A 23,694-nucleotide genomic window follows, 5' to 3' on the forward strand; every position below is an offset into this window, starting at 1 on the left:
CACATATGAGGTATCAGCGTACTCAGGACAAATTGGACAACAACTTTCGTGGTTCAGTTTCTCCTTTTACCATTGGGAAAATAAAAAAAATTGTTGTTAAAAGATAATTTTTGTGACTAAAAAGTTAAAATGTTCATTTTTTCCTTCCATGTTGCTTCTGCTGCCGTGAAGCACCTGAAGGGTTAATAAACTTCTTGAATGTGGTTTTGTGCACCTTGAGGGGTGCATTTTTTAGAATGGTGTCACTTTTGGGTATTTTCAGCCATATAGACCCCTCAAACTGACTTCAAATGTGAGGTGGTCCCTAGAAAAAATAGTTTTGTAAATTTTGTTGTAAAAATGAGAAATCGCTGGTCAAATTTTAACCCTTATAACTTCCTAGCAAAAAAAAAAATTTGTTTCCAAAATTGTGCTGATGTGGGAAGGCAGAAACATTACTATAAATTTTTGGTCCCCCTAGAGAGCTATGAATGGGGAATGTAGATGATAAGACTGAGCTATTGATTATACTGAGCTGAAATGACGGTTATTACCAGAAATTAGTACAAAGCAAAGACAAGTGTAGGTAGAAAACCATAAGGAATAAACATTTATTCGTGCAATATGCAGATTTTATATGAATTATGCAGAGTATGGGAATACATGATAACATTCTAGTTTTAAGTATAGTGTGTAATATTTCTCAAAGGGAACAAATACTAGAAATGCCTAAAATGTGTCCAATTTCCTGGTAATGGACAAGACTGAGAAAATCCCAGGAAAAGTGGTTTTATAAATGTTTGATGGGTAATAAGACACCATACATACACGATCACCTGCTACCCGCCTCCTGTACAGACACCTTCAGAACCATTATAAAACATATAAACCCATAATCGCCAGCACACTGCAGTGACAGGATGGACACTATTGACCAGTAATGGCAAGCAGCATCTTTCTGTAGTCTCCACTGGTATCACCTGCGATCATGGAGGCAAGGCTCTTCTGGTACATTTGTACAAAGGCTTGTTTTATCTGCACAAGATCAATCTGAAAAGACAAAAGATTTGGAACAGTAAGAGTCAAGACCAGCTGCAATATCGCAATGCAAATCATTGTGATCCAAACCAAGCAGCATCAAGGATATGGAGGATGCATGAAAGAAAGTGAAACATTACACCCTGATGCAAAATGCCACCCGTAAGTATAAAGTATTGGGTCTGAGGGTGCGAGTGCGCGTCGGTGAAGTCCTTCCAGCAAAGGGTTAACAGATTATAGGAAAATTACATTATTTTTTGTTACATTTCGAGCTACTGCTTAGTGGCCTAGATGTACATTGTGGTTTCCTTCCTGCCCATTTGTGGGGCTGTTCCAAGCATTTAGGCTGCGTTTCCATGATGAGCATTTGATAGGTGCCAAAAATCTGCACTGTTAGGTGACTTGTGGTTTTAGGAGTGGGATTTCTATACATGCGGTTTTATCGAGTTTTTCATGCTGTGGTTTGTCTCTTTTTGGTGTGTCAGATTTCAAATGGCTTTGACTATCTTTATTGATACAGATGTGCGGTTTACACGCATTTACAATGCGCTTCCATAGCCATATGCAGATTTTTACCAACGAATGCAATTCTGTGGGAAAAATCTGCACGTAACACTCAGCGTACCCAAAAGAGACTGACATGTTGAAATACACACTGCAGGTCAGTTTACACAGGATACTGTATTTTGCAAATTATAAAAACGCACCCAAAATTCTAAGGCAGAACATAAGAAAACTATTTTATTTTTTTTTAAACGGTGGTGCGTCTTCTACTCTGGTTTTTATGGTAGCTTACCTTGGGTGGGAGAGCTGGGGCAGGGTTGCTGCTGCAGGAAGCTGGAGGCAGGGAATCCTGTGGACCCCAGGCTGGTAGGAGGTGATGTTCGGCGGTGCAGGGGCTCTGCCGAAATTTTGTGAAAGCCTGGACCCCCGCACTTTCCATACAGTAGACTCCAGGAAAATGGCAGTCAAGATTTTGGTGCAGAGATCTCAATCTGCGCGTGTGCTGCTACTCCGGTGGCTTTTTTTTTTTTTTCTTCAGGGAAATTAATGGGAGGTGAGGGGGACACAGATGTTTTGCAAAAGCCGAGGGCTCTCAGCATCACTCCCACTCCCAACAGCTTCCTGCAGCAGCGACGACCTTGCCTCACGTGACTCCGCTCCAAAGCCGCCACCTTTCTGGTAAGCTACTGCAAAATTGGACTAAGACGCACCCCCATTTTATTACAAAAAACATTTGTTTCCTTATAGTCCGCAAAATACGGTAATTACGGGGCACATTTAAAACGGCACAAATTAATGACTACATTATTATAAATCTACTTTGTATACTAGTGGGTACAATCACAATGGCACAGTATAGCTGTGCTATTACTACACAGTAACTTATTGTTATTTAAAGACTGTGGTCGCATTATTCAAAGTGAAGATTGTGCAGTTCATCTTTTAAAGACCGTACAAAATTTGCCACTTGTAGCATCAGCTAAACCGGTAATATTCCCCATTATTCTACATATCAATCTATGCATCTATGATAAAGGCTGGTCACAGCCGAAACGTTGCCACACCATATGTGCTCTTAAAGTCCACTTTTTCCTACCAGTTTTTGGAGTGCTGTCTGCCTTTTTTTATTGCTATCATTACTACAAACAGATAGGGGGCCTTGAATCCATTATTTATATGTACGGTGCTGTTCCAATTCTTTGCCGTTTGTCTACTAAATAACACCACTTTTGTGAAATGATAAATGCATTTATGTTCTTAGCAAAATCAGATACATACCTCACTGCGGGTTACGACGACCCTGATCAAAGTAGAGTCTTTGGTACCTGCTCCTTTCATGGCCTTATAAAGTCTCTCGGCAAAATAGGCTTGACGGTTTATGGCACATTGCACTGTAAAGAGATACAAAGAGCATTGAGACACAGGAACGGCTGCAGCAGCAGGGTGGATTTTACACTGTCAGCTGCTCAATGTTAGCAGAAAATTTTCTATTCACAGACTACAGGGAAAAACAAAAACAGGAGAGAATAAAACAAAAAGTACACACTTAGCCGGGCTGATTCGCTGTGAACTAGTGTTATGGGTTCAAGGTTGAGACACCTGCTAAGTTTGTGCAAGACGTTTTGTACAAATAGATACATTTGCCATGGGTGAATTAAATGTTGCAGTGTTTTAAGCCTAATACACAACTTTTTAGTATGTATGACAAAAGGTTAAGTGTCAAGTATGACCTTTATTGACTGGTTTTATAAAAAGGCATGGAAGTTGGAACACTCCATTTATTTGTAACCATTTTTAACATGAACAGTCAGTCACAATTTACACAATTCTAATTGTACGACTTGAAACATTCTAAACATTGGGAAGCATGATTTTTTTTTCCCCCCAGGGAAGGTCATCACAAAATAACTTCTTGTTCAAAACCCAGTTTTTGCAGTGTATGTATTTTTTACCTTTTTTGACTTCAATACAGATTGTGATATGGAGAAAATGATAAATGCTGCAGTTTTCAGAACTTTTAGTTTTCAGCAAGCTTATTATCAGAGGAAGGATTACAATGACCAGGCACATCTCTATTCACAGCTGATCGCCCACGATCCACCAAAAACAATAAGTGGTCAAAACTGACCATCGTCCCTCCACCTCATTCACAAAGCCTAAAATAATGGCCAAGTATGTGGCACTTCCTAAAAGTATCAATCCAAAACAAGGAAGCATAAGCCAATGTCAAAAACTTTTCACAAATAATTCTAAAAGTAAATGAGAAAAAAAAAAAAAAAAACGGAGACACCAATACAAAAAGACTGCCTACCAGATACATTTTAAGTTCCTAATAATCAAAATTACTCATAAAAGGAACAAAAAAAGCCTGATCATTTCACACTGTCAAGGTATCCTATTTTTGAAGAAAATTTATACACTGCTCAAAAAAATTAAGGGAACATTTTAAACAATAGAACTCCAAGTAAATCAAACTTCTGTGAAACCAAACTGTCCACTTTGATTGTCAAACAGTGTTGTTTCCTATTTCACATGCGGTTGTGCAAATGCAATAGACAACAGATGGAAATTATTGGCAATTATCAAGACACACTCAATAAAGGAGTGGTTCTGCAGGTGGGGACCACAGACCAAAACATCAGCCAGAAAGCATTGGTACTGAGATGTGGTCACTTTTGAATGTTGGTTGTGTTTTCAAACTCGTGGTAGCATGAGACGGACTCTACAACCCACACAAGTGGCTCAGGTAGTGCAGCTCATCCAGAATGGCACATCAGTGCAAGCTGTGTGTCAGCGTAGTGTCCAAAGGCTGGAGGCGCTACCAGGAGACATGAGGTGGCCGTAAGAGGGCAACAACCCAGCAGCAGAACCGCTACCTCAGCCTCTGTGCAAGGAGGAACAGGAGGAGCACTGCCAGAGCCCTGCAAGACGACCTCCAGCAGGCCACAAATGTGCATGTCTCTGCACAAAACAGTTAGAAACAGACTCCATGAGGATGGTCTGAGTGCCCGACAACCACAGATAGGGGTTGTGCTCACAGCCCAACACTGCAGGGCGCATGGCATTTGCCACAGAACACCAGGATTGGCAAATTCGCCACTGGCTCCCTGTGCTCTTCACAGATGAAAGCAGGTTTACACTGAGCACGAGACAGATGTGACAGAGTCTGGAGACGCCGTGGAGAGCGATCTGCTGCCTGCAACATCCTTCAGCATGACTGGTTTGGCAGTGGGTCAGTAATGCTGTGGGGTGGCATTTCTTTGGAGGGCCGCACAGCCCTCCATGTGCTTGCCAGAGGTAGCCTGACTGCCACTAGGTACCGAGATGAGATCCTCAGACCCCTTGTGAGACCATATGCTGGTGTGGTTGGCTCGGGGTTCCTCCTAATGCAGGGCAATGCCAGACCTTATGTGGCTGGAGTGTGTCAGCAGTTCGTGCAAGATGAAGGCATTGAAGATATGGACTGGCACGCCCAATCGTTCCCCAGACTTGAATCCAATTGAACACATCTGGGACATCATGTCTCGCACCATCCACCAAGGTCACATTGCACCACAGACTGTCCAGGAATTGGCGGATGTTTTAGTCCAAGGTCTGGGAGGAGATCCCTCAGGAGACCATCCGCAGCCTCATCAGGAGCATGCGCAGGTGTTGTAGGGAGGTCATTCAGGCACGTGGAAGACACACACACACTACTGAGCATCATTTTTGTCTTTAGGCATTTCCACTGAAGTTGGATCAGCCTGTAACTTCATTTTCCACTTTGATTTTGAGTATCATTCCAACTCCAGATCTCCATGGGATATTAAAGGGAACCTGTCACCCCCAAAATCGAAGATGAGCTAAGCCCACTGGCATCAGGGGCTTATCTACAGCATTCTGTAATGCTGTAGATAAAGCCCCGATGTATCCTGAAAGATGAGAAAAAGAGGTTAGATTATACTCACCTGGGGGCCTCCCATCTTTATAGGATGATGTCCTCTTGTCTTCACGCTGCGGCTCCAGTGCAGGCATACTTAAGTACTGCAGTGCGCAGGCACAGCGGGACCGCCCCTGAGTGAGTATAATCTAACCTCTTTTTCTCATCTTTCAGGATACATCGGGGGCTTATCTACAGCATTACAGAATGCTGTAGATAAGCCCCTAATGCCGGTGGGCTTAGCTCATCTTCGATTTTGGGGGGTGACAGATTCCCTGTAATTGTGATTTACGTTGATCATTTTTAGGTTTTATTGTTCTCAATACATTCCACTATGTAATGAATTATGATTTATAACTGGAATATTTCATTCAGTGATATCTAGTATGTGGGATTTTAGTGTTCCCTTTATTTTTTGAGCAGTGTATATTAAAAGGTGCACATTGCATCCAAAGAAGCAGAATATATAGTCACATCCAAAATTAGGTTACAATCTGTTCAGGTGCACATTACATCCTAAAGGTCAGAGTATGTGATCACTTCCAGAAATAATTTAGCCATCAAATCAAGGTTAATCCTAATTCTGCCTGATAAACTGCTAAGCAAAATATAATTTATTGTAAGTACATATGCTGTATAAAGTGCATAGTGCTTTAAATAGATGTGCCTAAACAGGCTCCAAATGGCTACAAGAGCATAAGAATGCGTGTGTATGAGAATCAACTGACAAATAGCCAATGTAAATATAGCAGCAAGAGTTTACAGCATAAGTATAGCAGCAGAGTTAAATACAATGCATTAGCAGCAGCAGTAAGTAAGGTGCATAGGCTGATAAGGGGTTAACCTGGTAGCGCAATGCAGATCCCCGACGCGCGTTTCGCATGCTTCTTCCAAAATTTGGTACGTAATTTCGCCCGAGTTCGTTAATACCCCATATGTGGTCGGATACTACCCTTCAGTCACAGTAGGAGGCTCAGAAGAGAAGGAGCGCCATGCGAATGCATATTTGGCCTGGAATGGTTTGCGGGTCTCATGTCACATTGGCAGAGCCTCTAAGGTGTCAGTACAGCAGATCTTTATATTGCGTGCGGTGCTCTGCTTCCCCTGTTTTTAATTGCATGTTATCTCCTTTATTATCATGTCTTTTTTCTATTTTAATCTTGTCTTGATTGGTTTAGTTTTTTTATGTATCAGACTACTGCCGACAACTGATACTCCATGGAGTATGAAGAGGTAACAATCACTCACTTCACAATTTTAATCACCCTCCATGCATCAGTCACATATCAAGAGTAACTTTTTTTTTTTCCTTTTTTTTTTTTACTGAATTTACTATAAGAGTACCTTAGATGTTTTTACATACCAATTGCTTTTAATCCATCTTCTATGTGTCCAGAGAATTCTCTTCCTATGGCACTTACCAAGTCACGCTTTGAAATCTGAAACAGATAATGAAATTAGCTTTATAATAAAAAAATAATAATAATTGTTATATTAATGGACAAAGTTTCCCCTTGGCACAAATACCTTTGAGTTGTAAAAAAATGTTATTAACATCACTCTGCATTGGCCCAGACTGACATTTATAAAATGTCCTTATAGGGTACGCAAGTGTTCCAGTTGTAACAAATTTTAACTTAGATTTTTTCCTCCGATACTTTGTGTAATCTTTTCACTTGTCACGTTTTGGCCCCTTTCACACATCAGTTTTTTTTGCAATCCGTTGAATTTTGAAAAAAAATTAAGGATCCAGCGACTGATGCCGCCAGATCCTTTTTTTTTTCTCATAAACTTGTATAAGCGATGATTGCGACTGATGGCCTCGCGTTTCATCCGTCATTTGCCGGATCACTTAAAAATTGTCTGTCCGGTGGCCGGAGACAACGGACAGAGTAATGTTTTTGTCTCCGTAAAAGAAAACAGACAGCGACGGATCCATTGCTGTACGTCGTTTGCTAGAATGGAAGACTATGGCGCCAGATCCGTCAAATGACGGTATCTGGGGACAGATTCCGTTTTTTGTTTGTTTGTTTGTTTTTTTTTTTAAAACTGAGCATGCTCCCCTTTTTTCGGATCCAATTAGCCTGATCCGCTAGTAGGATCCATCCAAAAAAAAAAACGATCCGTCGCATCAGTTTTTCATAATCTGCAACGGATCCGACGAGCCAACGGATTGTGACTGACCACAAGAAACTGATGTGTGAAAGGGGCCTTTATCCAATAGTCCCAAGAACAAACTGCACTTAAAGTGTGCCTGATTTATTTTTCACTAATAAGTTACAGAACGTAGAGTCGAAAATCCAGTCCGATTACATGATCAGTGTAATTGCAAATCATTCAATTAAATCTTTGACACAAACATTTACTTACTCTGGCATATGCGTCTGCCACAGCCTTCAACTGTGGGAAGCTGCGACTTGCCAGTACCAAATTAAAGGAAGACTCATCTGTTCCCATTTTTCCTTCACCAGCTTGGTATAGACGCTGGGCATCTTGCTCAGCTTGTTGCACGTTAACAGTCTGGCTTTCATCTCTATTTCCCTGAGGGAAGAGATTAGATCATTTAGAAAACAGCATCTAATGTGTTGTTACATCAGGCAAAGAAAACACAAAACAAAAAAAAAAAAAAAAAAACATGAAGTATGTCAGGTTATGTTTTTTTTTTGTTTTTTTTTTAATACAAAAATTTGAACCCCTTAACCCCCGAAGCTTTTCTCGGTTTTGCGTTTTAGTTTTTTGCTCCCCTTCTTCCCAGAGCCATAACTTTTTTATTTTTCCATCAATATGGTCATGTGAGGGCTTGTTTTTAGCAGGACGAGTTGTACTTTTGAAGGAAATCATTGATTTTACCATGTAGTGTACTAGAAAACGGGAAATAAATTCCAAGAGCGGTGAAATTACAAAAATAAGTGCAAACCCACACTTGTTTGTTTATTTGGCTTTTTTACTAGGTTCACCAAATGCTAAAACTGACCTGCCTGCCACTATGATTTTCCACGTCTTTACGAGTTCAGAGACACCAAACATGTCTAGGTTCCTTTTTATCTACCGTAAGTGGTGGAAAAAAAATTCCAAACTTAAAAAAAAAAAAATGCCATTTTCCGATACCAGTAGAGTCACCATTTTTCGTGATCTCGGGTCGGGTGAAGGCTTATTTTTTTGGGTGCTGAGCTGACGTTTTTAATCATACCAGTTTGGTGCAGATACATTATTTTGATAGCCCGTTATTGCATTTTAATGCAATGTCGCAGCAACCCAAAAAAAACTCCCAAAAATGAAATTTTGGCGTTTTGACTTCTCGCTATGCCGTTTAGATATCAGGTAAAAAAAATTTTTTTTTTTTTTTTTTTTTTTATTGATCGGACAAATTCTGAAAACGGCAATACCAAATGTGTATGTTTGATTTTAATTATTTTATTTTGAATGGGGCGAAGGGGGGAGGATTTGAACTTTAATTTTTTTTTAAATATTTTAACAATTTTTTTTTAACTTTTGGTATGCTTTAAACGTGTGAATATATAAAAACAAATGTTAGGCTAAGAGACAATAGGCAAGGGTGCCCAACCACACAGATTTCTTCCCGAGACCAATGGTCCCCATGACTCCTCCTTGAACACCTCCCAAAGCAGTAGTGGGGCTACAGTAGTTCCAATCTTTATAGCTCGTGCACACTACCACTATTATTCTATGGGGCTGTGCAAAGGTCATATTTTTAATTCAGAGTGAGTGATCCAAGAAAAAAAAAAAAAAAAAATAGTAAAACATGTCCAATTTGGATCCAACACTCGGATCAAAATTGGCAATGCAAGTGTATATGGATCTGTGAAAAACATTAAACTGCACTGATTAACGATATCCGAGTGCAGTCCGATTGTCACGGAATGACAGAATGGAGAATTTTTTTCCCCCTTTCCAGCTGAAATACTGAGGCCACTGATTAGTCTGATCTGAATAAAATTGAACTTATTTTTTTTTCCTTCTTCGGATGGAGAGAAAACATGTCCAGATAATTCCGGTACCGGAGAAATCGGTACCGGAGTTATACGTGTCCGTGTGCTCACGTGGCACATCAGTGTGGCACACCTGCAGAAGCCGTGTGCCGCCTGAGGACCACACTGACCGTGCAGGAGAGACAGCGCTGTCCCCTGCGTGTGGTGCTGAAGCCGCCATTCATCCCTTCTGTCCTGCTCAGCTGAAAGCAGCGCTTGCAGGAGAGAAGGGATGAAAAATCAAGTTTATTTTGTTAAAAATAAAGTTTGGGGTCATCTCCCGCCCGTCCCCTAGCAGAGAAATACTCACCCAGCTCCCACGATGCCTCCTCTCAGCACCGGCAGCTTTGTCCTGTGTGAGCGGTCACGTGGTACCGCTCATTACAGTGATGAATATGCGGTTCCACCTGCCATAGGGGTGGAGCCGCATATTCATCACTAATGAGCGGTACCACGTGACCGCTCACACAGGACAAGCTGCCGCCGCTGAGAGGAGGCATCGCAGGAGCTGGGTGAGTATTTCTCTGCTAGGGGTCAGACGCGCGGGGGGTGGGGAGGGGTGGTAGGCGGGAGATGACCCCAAACTTTATTTTTAACAAAAAAAAAAAAAACAACTTGATTTTTCATCCCTTCTCTCCTGCAAGCGCTGCTTTCAGCCGAGCAGGACAGAAGGGATGAATGCCGGCTTCAGCACCACACGCAGGGGACAGCGCTTAACTGTAGCGCTGTTTCTCCTGCGGCGGTACGTGCACACGGAGGAGCGTGCACACTGTTCTCAGTGTGCGGGATGCTTTGCGGACAGTGCTGCCAGAAGAAAAAAAAAAAAAAAGGACATGTCTCCGTGTTTTGCACACGGACACACGGTCCGTGAAAACATGCAGGCATGTGCATAGACCCATTCGTTTGAATAGGTCTACGTGTGTCAGTGTCTCCAGTACGTCAGAAAACTCACTACACGTACCAGAGCAACTGACATGTGAAACCGGCCTTATGCTGAAAACTATACCTCCAGAGCTCCCCAGCGCTTCTCCTGGGAGAGGAGAGAAGCTTTGCCCTCCATTGAGATCCTAATCTTATATACCTCAGAATCCTCTTTCTTGCTGCATGCGTTGGAATACAATGTCAATCATGCCATAGGGTGAAGGAATGTCAGTGAAGATGTACGGTCAACATGGCAGTGCTTTGGGGACACTGTACCACGTGACGTCAGAACAGGATTACATTGCAGGTGTGAGGGGAGTCTTTGGAAAGTGGAGCAGCAAAGTGACCTGGCCTGCTAATTCCAAGTCAATGCAAGAGGAAAAATAAGAAGTGAAAGGGGACAACCCCTTTAAATCAAAGCATTGAGAGAGTTACTCAGCTCACCTGGCACATAGACACTAAAAGCCTCTCAAAATGACCAGAGGTATCAGATCGCACATCCTTCTCAATGTCTCGCCCAAACTCTGACTTGTAACATGCAACAATGTTCCGGATTTCACTATTCGTCCTGCTGCACAAGATCTCAATGAGCACACCTTCCTTCGTTCCTGCTCCCTAGAATAGGGGGGAAAAAAAGAAACACATTACAAATACAATACATAAAACACAGTTACTTTCACAATGCCTACAAGGGATGATCATGAAGAACACACAAATCGCATGTAACAACATTTTAGTGCACCACTCTAGTGTTTGTTTTTCGTTTCAGTGCTGGAGTGGTGTTATTAATCCAAGTTCCCTGATCTAAGTGTTATACTTATCAGCCGTCATCTTCAGCTCTTCCCAGCGCTGTGATCTCGTGACTGCTACACTTCACTGGCCGGATGTCACAGGTAACGGTCACAAGCTCTCAGTGTAAATCTACGAGAGCCTTGTGCTGGCCTCCTTCTGGCCCTCATTGAATTACCCTGAGCTGTGACTTTCGGATAGCCCAGCAAACACTGGAGAGATCCAGCAGGTCACAACCTGCAGAAGATGACCAGAGCGGTTATAAAAGATGAAGACGGCGGCTGTAAATATTAATCCTGGAGGCAGGGAACTTTAATTAGTAGCACCACTCCAACTCTGCAATAAGGAAACATAAAAGTGGTGCAATATGCTTAAAAGTGTAACGGTCGTGTCTTTATTATGTGTGACATCTTAAAAGAATTGTGCATGGTCATTAAGGGGTAAATGGTCAAATTTTTAAACTGGTTAAGTATTTCGGTAAGAGTAACAGCTAAAAAACACAGAAGACATAAGGACACCGCCAGTATCCGGCTAACTGTTATACGTGTGAAGTCAAATGAGATTCATGTACACCGTAACATTTACTCTGCCATGCGCACGGTGACGTAGGCTTTGCCCTTTTCAAAAGGCTGTTACAATACAAGTGTAATATGTAGCATTACCTTCATGGCATGGTGCAAGCTCCAGGCATCATAATATGTTGGAGGCATAAAGAGTGCGATGATGAGTTCCTCAACATGGCCGCTCAGTTCAGACTTCAAATCTTTAATCAAATCCTACATATAAAAAAAATAAATATATAGTGATCAAAGACAAGCATATATCCAGAGAGTCTAAATAACAAATCTAGCCTGCAAACAGCATCATCAGGTTTTGCTTACACAGAATTCGCTCATGTATGCCGCCAGCCCCGGCATCTGGGCACATCCCATTGTGACGCCCAATGGTCACGAGGTTTTGAAAACAAATAGTGCAGTTATTGTGCATCGCAGCGGCCGAAGGTTCAGACAAGAGCAATGAGTGCAATCACTAATTATGCAAAATAACAAAAACAAACAAAAAAAACAAACTCTTTTCCCACAATGGTGAGCAAAATTAATTATATTGAAGAATGTAATAAGATATTAGAAAAAGTAATAGATTGGCCATCAACCTATGGTGCCTTATGAAAAGGGCTACATAAATGAAGGGTGGGTTGGAGGGTGTAGGACCACTCTCCAAACAAGCGAGAGAAGAAAAAAAAAAAAAAAAAAAACACAAAACCACAGATCTAGCTAAATAAATCCATCACAGTTTTTTGCTGTTTTTTTTGTTTGTTTAGCCCCTTCCCAACTTAGGATGTACGGATACATCATGGCGATATGGATCACAACATTTAGAAGGCAGGTAGATTGAGAGGGTGCCCCCTCCCCGCCTCTGCAAAGTCAATATTGCTTGGTGACCTGGATCATCAAACTAGGGTAAACCTCTTAGACCATGTCGAAGATCATTGTCTAAGGCTTGTGTCAGTCCCACAGAGGGACCAAGAAAAAAAAAAATTAGATAGCGCACACTTTTTTTTTTCTTTTTAGTGTTCAGTGCACTTTGTGTGCGTGCATAAACACACACACACACACACACACACACACACACACACACACACACACAAAAGTACACATAATTGCTGCTAGAATGACCCAACCTGTAATACTGTCACCCCCTTCTGTGAACACATAAAAAAAAAAAAGTGTGCTTTTTCACCTTACAGCTGAACAAAAAGTGGAATGGAACGCAATCAAAAAGATGAATGCAAATAAAAATGGTGCCACTGAAAATACTATCTTGTTCAGCCAAAAAACAAGCTGCCATAAGGCTTCATCAGTGGAGAGGGCGGTGGGAAGTTATAGCTTCCCAGAATAAAGTGATGCAAAAATAATCTTTTTCTATAAAATAGATTGTGTAAAAGCTCCAAAACAAACAAAAAAATTATATAAAATGGGATATCGCTGTCATCATACCAACCCAAAAAGTAAAGCTGGACACATGGAACGCAATATATGGTATATAAATAAATAAATAAATAAAATAAGCTAAATCCCGAATTGCATTGAAAATAAAGCAATAAAAAGTCATGTGCCCAAAAATGGTACTGATAAAAAAAAGTCAACTTGTCCCGCAAAAATCAAGCCATAACATGACTGTTGGCAGAAATATGGAAAAATTATACCTCAAAATATGGTTATGCGCAATATAAAAAAAATTCACAACATGCTACTTCATATGGTACGTGCCCATGATCCGAAACAGCAGCGATTTGGATGCAGCTCACCTGCGCTGTGTCCAAAATGCTGCGTTCTACATTGCAAGCACAGCGGATGTGATTTACTGAAATACCATACCCACTGTGCTTCTATTTGATGCTGTGTAACTCACCCGCGGTGTGGGTTTACAAGCCACAATATGTAAATTATCTGCAGCAGAAACGCCAGCTGTGTGCATGAGAACTCTGAAATTTCAGACTTTGCTGTTACTGTAAAACGCAGCAGTATAATTTGCATTAAAAAAAAAAAAAACATGCATCAAAAACGCCTTGTGTGAACATACCCTAATGGCACCAACCCAAAGAATAAAAGTCGTCTAATCACTTATACTGCATGAGAAACTGCAAAAAAAAAAAAAAAAAAAAAACAAATACGTGATTCAGACGGAACCTCATAATGGTGGATGCATCCTTCTGTCCAAAGGCGGGATGGGCGGCACCTGTGCAGTGTGGCTCCAGAGTCAGTGAGTGCGCATACCGTGACCGTGGCGCCATTTTATTGAAGACACTATATGCAAATTCAGTGTCTTCACAAAAACTGTGCCAGATAGCGGTGGGCGAGTCTGTCCGAAACCAGGATGTGCGCCCAAGTCAACGCATGCACATAACATGATCTCAGCGCCATTTTGTAGAAGACACTGTATATGCAAATTCGAAGACAGTGTCTTCACAAAAACAGCACCAGATTTTTTTTTCAGCACTTAAATAAAAAAGGAACCTATACATGTTTTGTATCTGAATGAACTCTTAATGACCAGGGGAATCGTAATGGCAGGTCAGTTTTAGCATTTAGTGAACTTGGCAAAAAAAAAACCAATATAACTACTTTTTTTGCAATTTCATCACAAAAGTACGTCACATCCTGCAGAAATCAAGCCCTCACACAGCCGTATTAAACAGGAAAAAAAAATGTTATGGCTCTGGGAAGGGGAGCAAAAACAAGATGCAAAAATGGAAAATCCCAAGTTTGTGAAGGGGGTAACCATGGTGCTAAAATAAACAAACAAATAAATAAAGGGAAGCATTAAAAAACACTTCTGTGAATCAACCTGTCCAGTTGTGAAGCAACACCGACCAATTTCTCCTGCTGTTTTGCAAATAGAACAGACAACAGGTAGGAATGAAAGGCAATTATCAATACAACTCCTATAAAATGAGTGATTCTGCAGGGGGTGACCACAGACCATTTCTCTGTACTCATCCTTTGGCTGTCTTGGTACCTTTTGCATTTGGTCATTGCTCTCACCCTTAAAAATACTGTACAGTAGCATGAGGTGGTGTATACAACCCAAAGAACTTGCTCAGGTAGTGCAGCTCATCCAGGATAGCACATCAATGCAAGCTGTGGCAAGAAGGGTAGTGGTGTCTGTCAGCAGTGTCCAGAGAATGGAGCAGATACAAGGAGAAAGGCCAGATCAGGAGACGTGGAGGGGGCTGTAGGAGGGCAACAACCCAGCAGTCGGACCGCTACGCCCTCCTTTGTGCAAGGAGGAACAGTGCCAGAGCCCTGCAAAATGACCTCCAGCAGGCCACTAACATCCATGTGTCTGCTCAAACTGTCAGAAACTGACTTCATGAGGGCTCGACATCCACAAGTGAGTGTTGTGTTTACAGCCCAACACCGTGCAGGGCGACTGGCATGTGCAGATTGGTGGATTCGACATGGACACCCTGTGCTCTTCACGGCTGAGAGCAGGTTCACACTGAGTAAGTAACGGAGTCTGGAGACGTGGTGGAGAACGTTCTGCTGCCTGTAACATCCTCCAGCATGACCGGTTTGGCAATGGGTCAGTAATTGTGTGGGGAGGCATTTCTTAAGAGGGACGCGCCGCCCTCCATGTGCTAGCCAGAGATACTGGTACCCTAACTGCCATTAGGTACCGGGAAGGGGGTAGAGATCCTCAGACCCATTGTGAGACGATATGCAAGTGCACTGGGCCCCGGCTTCCTTCTGATGCATGACAATGCTAGGCCTCACTTGGCTGGAGTGTGTCAGCAGTTAATCATGCTGAAGGCATTGATGCTATGGACTGGCCCGCCTGTTCCCCAGACCTGAATCCAATCGAGCAAATCTGGGGACATGTCTCATTCCATCCACCAACGCCACCACGTTACCCCCCACAGACTGTCCAGGAGTTGACTGGTGTTTTAATCTAGGTCTGGGAAGAGATCCCTCAGAACATCCGCCGCCTCATCAGGACCATGCCCAGGTGTTGTAGGGAGGTCACATACACTACTGAGCATCATTTCCTTGTCTTGAGTTGGATCAACCTGTAGTTTGATTTTCCACTTTGATTTTGAGTATCATTCCAAATTCAGGCCTCTATGGGATATTAATTTTGATTTACATTGATCAATGTAATGTTTTATAGTTCTCAACACATTCCTCTATGTAATGAATAGATTTGCAACTGGAATATTTTATTCAGTGATATCTAGGATGTGGGACTTTAGTGTTTTTATGAGTAGTGTATTTTGGGCATAAGAATTAAAAGTTTATTGCGGAATTTCAAAAATATTTACAAATTAACACAAGTCATATCGAACAAATGTTACCACTGTCATAAAAGTACAATATGTAAAAAAAAAAACATCTCAGTCACCGGGATCCGTTGAAGCGTTCTAGAGTTATTACCTCAAAAGTGTCAGTGGTCAGAATTGTAAAATTTGGCCTGGTCATGAAGGTGAAAACAGGATGGAGATTAAAGGGGGTGTGTGAAGTGGCTCATTTCCGCTCTGCAGTGGTGTCAATGTAGGTTGCCTGCCCCTAGTAATATACTCAACAGTTGCTCTTCCCAGGGCCACTCCAGTCCCGCCATCTTGTGACAGAAACGTCTGACTGAAAGCCAGAGGTAACGTCACAAGCTCAAGGGAGGTTCAACGTGGTTTAGAGTCTGTTTACCAACGTCTTTTTCTTTTTTGTGGTGGCAGATTTTTCATAAAAATGGACACGCAATGTTCGATAAGTTGAAAACGTTACAATGCTTTTACTTTGCTCCTGCCGTACAGTTGGAGTCTGGTGGATTCATTAGGACACCCCCACTGTGTTTCCCTACCCACTGTGACTGCTAGGGAAACAAATTACATACACAGCAGCCAGTTATCAGCACAAACTAGACATCAAACATTTCCCTGCATAATAAGGTCACAGGCAGCTCTCGGTATCATGGGCCAGGGAAGAACCAACAGTGGGATTCCTGACCCAAAATGGACAGCCTCAGTTATATAAGAGGCTATCACATTTGGGTCAGGAGACCAGTGGCCAGTCAGTGCATTACAGCCCACACACAGACCGTGATACAAGGATGTCTGACTAAGGCATATCCCCAAAATATACACTACCAACCTCAGTCAGCATATGCTGGACATATACCTTCATCCTATAAATATAAACGTGGACTAAAAGATCAGGTTACAACAGACTCTGGGGTCCGGCGACTCGTCCAGTAGTTTTCTCCTGTATTCTAGCCTGAGTCTGTAAGTCTATTTTAAAGGTTGCACCAATTTTGGTTTCGTGAAAATTTTGCAAACATTTTCTGACTCTTGGCATAGTTACAACAGTCCTGGAAAGTTCCAAGTTTTAGAAAAGTGAGCAGGGCAAAGTGCATGGAATGGATTTATAATTAATACCCCAGAAGTGGTGTAAATTACGACAGAATGCTCTCCTGTCCGCGATTCAAGCAACGTTTCTGGTGATGCTGCAGAGCGGTTGAAAGACACATGTACTCATAATGACGTTGACATACCTAAGGCTAGGTGCACAGTGTGCTCTCCACTGAGCGCCATGCAAACAGGGATCTGTAGGAAACTGACAGCCCTGATGGAGTCGAAGTAATTAAGCCGATGGAGTCACTGGACACAATCTGCCTATGTCCTCACAGTATTCTTCACACATGCACAAAAAAGTGGTCTGCCACATTTTTGTGAAGGTCAGAGAGAGAAATGCTGCCAGTAAAAACACACAACATTATAGGAGGTTTGGTAACCACATAATCTTACTGACCTGGAAACAACTTCACAATGAACAAAAATGGCAGAATTGAGACTTAATTTTTTTCCTAGGTCCTTAAAGGGTTAAAAACTTACTTAAATCTTAAAGCACAGAAACTAAATACTCTAGAGCTGGCACAGCAACCATTACCATCACTCCATTATTTGCATAGGAGTTGCCTAAGCAAATGTTTTATTACCAATCTCTCCCACCTGTATTCAAATATTCTTCAGGATGAGCAGGAAACCCCTCCCCCCCATCCTTCCAAATAAATAAAAAAATCCCCACCCTGAAGTACAGCGGTGTCCGAGACCCTAGCAGATTGCTTACCTTTCCGTAGGCGGTCTTGAACGCCGCCTTAATCTTCTGCCTTTGATCATTAGAACGATTAGAAACAACGTCAATTATGGCTTGCTCATCAGTTCCTATGTGAAAGGCACAAAAAAAAAAAAATATATATCATATTGTGAGGTGTTACGCAGGAAAACACAGGGCTCGGGGCAAAGGAAGTTAAAATCCATACCGAATCCCTTCATTGCCTTTCTCAGCTTTTCGGCATCGGCCAGTGCATCAAAATTTGATGCAGCTCTGATAGTCCCCTGGGTGGCAGTCATTGCAGCAGCAAAAGGCTGGAAAATCATCGCCATATATTAGGAGAGGAAGTACAGTAGTGATAAATATACAAGACTGAGGTTTTTTTTTGTTTTTTTTTTAAATTATGAAACACAAAATGTTTTGTCTCATAACACTCAGATGAGGAGTGTGGAACAACAAGACCAAACATACAGCCAGCAGACAAATGTAGATGCTGGAGATTTACGGGTCACCAGCTGTACACCCCCTAACCGTAAGCCTGGGCCAGTATACACCTGGATTATGTGCTGGAGTAAAACATGGCAGTTTAAAGGGAACCTGTCACCAGGTTATTGCCACCCCATCTGTAGGGGCTGATGTGCTGATTCCAGCCAGGCGTCACTAACTGGGTTGCTTGCTCCATTTTTGTTAAGCGTTTTATACTTTTTTGTATATGTAACAGAACTAGCAGTGCTCTGAATGCTGAGCTCTGTATAACCCCGCCCACACCACTGATTGGCAGCTTTCAGTCTATGCACTGCAGTGATGAGCGAACATGCCCAGATTACACGTTATCCTAGTGTCTCGTGCGTGCTCGAATAAGGTGTTTGAGTCCCTGTGGCTGCAGGTTTCACGGCCTTTAGACGGCTGTAACATATGTGGGGAGTGCCCAACAAACAGGCAAGCAACACATGTCTAACAGCTACAAAATATGTAGCTACACACGAGATACTAGGATAACACCAGCGCATGCTCGCATAACATGCGATATATCAGGGGCACACTCACTCATCACTAGCGCTGCCAATCAGCTGTGGGGTTATACAGAAATCATGACTATGGAGGGCTACATGGCAGCAGTTTACTAGTGAATCTCCAGTGATTTTATCAAAACTACAGCAAACAGCCTAGTAAGTGACAGTGCTGGAATCAGAATCTCTGCCTTTACATTATGTTGCGTCCAATCTAGGTGGCAAAAACCTGTTGATAGTTCATTACAACCCATTTAAAGGGAATCTACCATATTGATGACCTAGTTATGAGATAGATCATCATCAATATGAGATCAGCAGGGATATCATCATACAACAGCCCACGATCGGCTGATTGCTCAGTAAATAACTGCTCTGGCAGCAGCAGTGACAGTCTATGGGACTGCCAGAGTCCAGCGCTTGGTTGTTATCACTCCTTTATTCAGACAGGGCTCTGCAGAGGCTGGTTCTTGTGACTGGTGGGGTCCCTGCGGTTAGACCCCCTTTGATCACACATTTACCCCAGTTCCATTTAAGATACACATTGAAAATGATCATATCAGACACGCATGACAATACAGGATGTTAACTTTCCAAGAAACTCATGAAAATGCACACACACGAGTTTGCGTTGAGTGGGGGAGATGTGTACTGTACAAATGCTTTCTGAACACAAACATGCAGCTGTATTTTCTATACACTCCCAAAAACCAGTGCACATGACATGCAGTCACCTTGCTCCGACAGGCTCTACACCACATAGGGCATTACGGCATAGAGTCATTAGGAAGACAAAGGAGACATAAGGGAGAATTAGGGGAAGCAACAAAATTATTGATTTCAAAGGGTTTTGCAAAGCTCAGCACATTTATAGCACAATAGAGTCAGGCCATTTCACTCTACAAAGCAAAAAAAAGGACTATATTACCTAGAAAAAAATAAAACTATTGATGCATAAAAAAAAAAAAAAAAAAGTGTTCAGATTCGTGCAGTATGCACACTGTGATTAAGTAAAGTATGGAGTAGCAATGCATTACATACCTGATATTGAACACTAACCTACAATATGCAATGAAAGCTAGTTTATCTACTGTTCATTACTTACAGGTTAAAAACAATAAAATTAATATTCACAAAACGCCTGTCAATCCTGCTACAGTCAGCTTGGCTTTTCAAATAATTAAATATTAAGAAAATGGAGATCTACAAACCGCAGGTTGCTGTCCAGGTGCTGGTCCTGATGGAAATCCACCTAAGACAAAAAAAAAAAGTTAATAGCAATATAGAGTGAAAGAAAATTGAATTTAATCAGTTTTATAGAAGGTCACACTATAGACATAATATCTAGTATTGCAGATTTGATAGAAGAAGACCATAAAAATCTACAGCACAGCATAGTATAGATGTAACAACCTGCGTGCTCTGTTTGAAGACAAGTTTTACCTTCCTCTTCCTTTTACCCATCATATACGTAGCTCTAGCCAAATGAGGCTATCAAATATTCATGCTCGGAGAAAGGCTGAACCTGCTTGGCTGGGACGCTTCTCACATATCATGTAACATGGGCTGCCCACGCTTCACAACTTTCATTATACAGGGTCCTCTTGTTTTTCTTTTTGTTTTTTTTTTATTATAAGTCAGCATATACTCTACTTTTATGGTATGTCCTATACAAAATCTTAAGTGTACAAGTTGGGAATACCCACTTTAAAAAAGTTATAACAAATGTTTTCATCAGAAACCTGTACGTCAATCCTTTCTTTTTCTGCTCTATGGCAAACCCCCAAATGAAAAATAAAAAATCAGGATGTAAAACAGCATTATACAACTGGCCTTTGATAACTGTTGCGTTACACAGCTGCGTGGTCTTATTAGACTAGACTGCTGGCATCATCTCCTGTAGAATCAAACAATGATTGCAAAACAAGTTCCATGTAAGAGTCCACCAACCTGGTCCTCCACCTCCATAGTTCTGAGCACCGGGCTGTTGGTATCCGCCATAGCCAGGGGCAGCACCTGGAGGTGCTCCATAGCCACCGGCTGCAGGTGCTCCATATCCCCCAGGTGCTGGAGCTCCGTAGCCACCAGCAGGAGCACCAAAACCAGACCCACCATACCCAGGAGCACCCTGTGGTGCTCCATAGCCTGGTGCTTGACCTGGTGCTCCATATCCTGGTGCTTGACCTGGTGCTCCATATCCTGGTGCCTGACCTGGTGCTCCATATCCTGGTGCCTGACCTGGAGCTCCATATCCAGGAGCTAGGGATAAAAAGAAAAGAAAAAAAAAAAAAAAAAAAAGGATTAATAAAGTCATTTGTAGTGTACATCACAGATTAATTCACCACTGTCACGCAGTTATCGACCCATTTAGCAGCTTTACCGGCATGCTAGTATGTAAAACTTTTGCAAGGGAGATTTTGTAAAAACGATCAAGTTATATTCTAGTGCCTACAATATGCAAATTCCTGCCCAGAGTAATCACCAGCAATGAGTATTTGGGGTGTGCCTTTTCATGTGCAAAAAAAGAGGCTTTATTTATTTTGCTCACAGATTACGGTATATATATTTATCTGTATTATATATTACCATTATTATAATAAATAGTATCCTTTACACAAGCCCCACACAATACACATTTAAAAGTACCACTTACATAGACACATCTCCAGAGTTTTTAAAAATTAAATTAAATAATGGCCCATTCAGCAAGACATTATTGGAGGCATATGCTTTCCTTGCCTCCTCACAAAGTTCCAGCCAGTGAGAAAAATCCCACATTCCTCCTCCTCATCATCTAGTAAGGAGGAACCCCAGCAAGGCGCCCCAGGACCCAAGCAAACCCCTACAGCAATCGATCTCATATGGACTGCACCCCCCGAAAATTATCAGACTTATTCCAGATTTCATGGGCAGTTCAGGGATCTAGATTGTTGTTACAGGAAATGGACTTTTTAAAATTCTTTTTCAGCAAGGAAATAAATCTTATGGTGGCCAAGACCAATTTATATGCCCATCAATTTTTTACCCAAAACCCCATGTCAGCATGCACCAGATGGACCCCTGTAAAAGCAGCAGAGATGGATTTTTGGGGAATTGGGCTACATATGGGCATAGTGAACAAATATTACTGGAGTACTAATATGCTCTACAGCACACTGGTATTCTCTACGCCCATGACAAGGACACGATTTGGAGCAATCCAAAAAAGGTTTGCATTATAGTGATAATGCGCAGTGTCCTCCCCAAGACGATCCTAACTTTGATAGTCTATGCAAAATTCAGCCAGTAGTTGAACATTTCAGCAGAACATTTGAATTAATGAACCTGTTAGCAGGATTTTGCTCAGTAAACTACATTCCATTAATTCCTGTGAAGCACCTGAAGGGCTAAAACTTTTTGAATGTGGTTTTGATCACGTTGAGTGCAGTTTTTAGAATGGTGTCACTTTTGGGTATTTTCCGTCATATAGCCTCCTCCAAGTTACTTAAAATTTTAACTTTTTTTTTTTCTGTAAGGCTGTGTTTCCACGGTCAGGAAACTCTGCGTGTTTGACGCTGCGTAGAACCGCAGCGTCAAACACGCAGCGTCCAGATATTACAGCATAGTGGAGGGGATTTCATGAAATCCCGCCTCCACTATGCGGTAAGAGACGCCTGCGGCAGACCCACGTAAACGGACATGTGGCGCGTCTTTTCAGAACGAAGCATGTCTGTTCACAATGTGGCGACGCTCCGTCGCCACACCGTAAATTTCCGATAGACTATTATGAATCGCCCCCAAGGGCTAGGGGTTACTCGGTACCGGGCCCTTCGGTTCTCAATGGGGATGTCACGGTGGCTGACCCGGTCCGTGGCCCACGCGAGGTCCGTTGATGAAATGGTGGGGGGGGGGAAAGGTCTTTAAAGGGATAATGTTCGTGACGCCACCTGTGGTATTCGGTCAGGGTGACCGACGCCGCTTAGGGGTCCGCTGGGGTGATGTGATGGCAGCTAGATGGTATACCTTCCCGCAGGTGAAGTATGTCCCCAGGGCTTCCCAGAGTGTAGATGATGAATGGTGGATGTTGTAAGGCGCAGTGAATAACGAGGACACAAGGTTGCAGTCTCTTTACCTTTACTGAAGGCTTCAGCATCCACAGTCCAGGGTAGGGACCACAGGGTAGGCAGAGTCCGGCCGCTCTGAAGGCAAATCCAAAGTTCCCTTATCCAGGTGGAATTCAATAGCCTTCCTCTAGCGCCTGGGCGTTGTAGTACCTCCCTGCTGAGCAACTCGTAAGGTCCTCACAACTATTGTACATGTTAAGTCTCTTCTCTCTGTCCCCGACGGATAGGACAAACCCGTATGACTGGTGGCCTGAGGCTTTTTACAGGGACCCTAGTGACGTCGCGGCCCCCACAAGTTGCCACCCTGCCTCCTGGGTATATGGTCGGGCAGCTAACGTGGAATGAACTGTCCTGCCAGTCTCTGAAGTAACAGCATAGAGCTCTTTACTCCCTCGATGTTCTGGCTACCGGTACTGCGCTTCAGAAGGAGGCAGCTTGCTTCTAGCTGGGCTCCCTCTGATGTTTCTCTCTTGTTGCTAGGACTTCATTGCTCACTCACTGCAACACAATTCCTTTTATGTCCTTTCTTAGTATGCTGCCGCATGGGGTGCAGGCGCATCTCCGTGTACCTTCTTCCACAGGCCGCAGTCTGGAGCTGGCTGGAACCCACTCCAACCAGTCTCTGCCAAACTCGGTCAGGACTCACTGACTATCTCCTACTCCCTCCAGTCAGCTTCTGTCTAGGTCGATGCCCAGACAGCTTCTGTCTAACTTCCTAAACCAACCCACCAGTTTTACCTAAGTGTGAGGAGTGCCCTAATAAATAGAAGTACGGCTCCCCCTGGCGGACTGGAGTGTGAAGTGTGTTTTGTGGCTGCGATACCTGGACAGAAGATC

General features: G+C 42.5%; 1 protein-coding gene across 5 annotated transcripts in view; it reads right to left on the bottom strand.

The window, feature by feature from the left end:
• Positions 1-562: 562 nt before the first annotated feature.
• ANXA7 (annexin A7) overlaps positions 563-23,694 on the bottom strand; it is a 118,236-nt gene continuing 95,104 nt past the window's right edge. For 3 of the 5 annotated variants that reach the window (XM_069753391.1, XM_069753390.1, XM_069753388.1), the window contains exons 4-13: positions 20,705-21,013; positions 19,966-20,006; positions 17,953-18,058; positions 17,760-17,854; positions 11,802-11,915; positions 10,795-10,965; positions 7,811-7,981; positions 6,804-6,879; positions 2,800-2,912; positions 563-1,029 (exon numbers count right to left, since the gene is read on the bottom strand). In XM_069753391.1, coding sequence (XP_069609492.1) covers positions 907-1,029; positions 2,800-2,912; positions 6,804-6,879; positions 7,811-7,981; positions 10,795-10,965; positions 11,802-11,915; positions 17,760-17,854; positions 17,953-18,058; positions 19,966-20,006; positions 20,705-21,013 — 1,319 coding nt within the window. In that variant the 3' untranslated portion in view covers positions 563-906. Of the gene's footprint in view, positions 1,030-2,799; positions 2,913-6,803; positions 6,880-7,810; positions 7,982-10,794; positions 10,966-11,801; positions 11,916-17,759; positions 17,855-17,952; positions 18,059-19,795; positions 19,814-19,965; positions 20,007-20,704; positions 21,014-23,694 lie in introns of all 5 variants that reach the window. The other 2 variants (XM_069753389.1, XM_069753387.1) reach the window with 1 other exon arrangement.

Source organism: Ranitomeya imitator, chromosome 2 (genome assembly GCF_032444005.1).
Source record: "Ranitomeya imitator isolate aRanImi1 chromosome 2, aRanImi1.pri, whole genome shotgun sequence".
Lineage (NCBI taxonomy): Eukaryota > Metazoa > Chordata > Amphibia > Anura > Dendrobatidae > Ranitomeya > Ranitomeya imitator.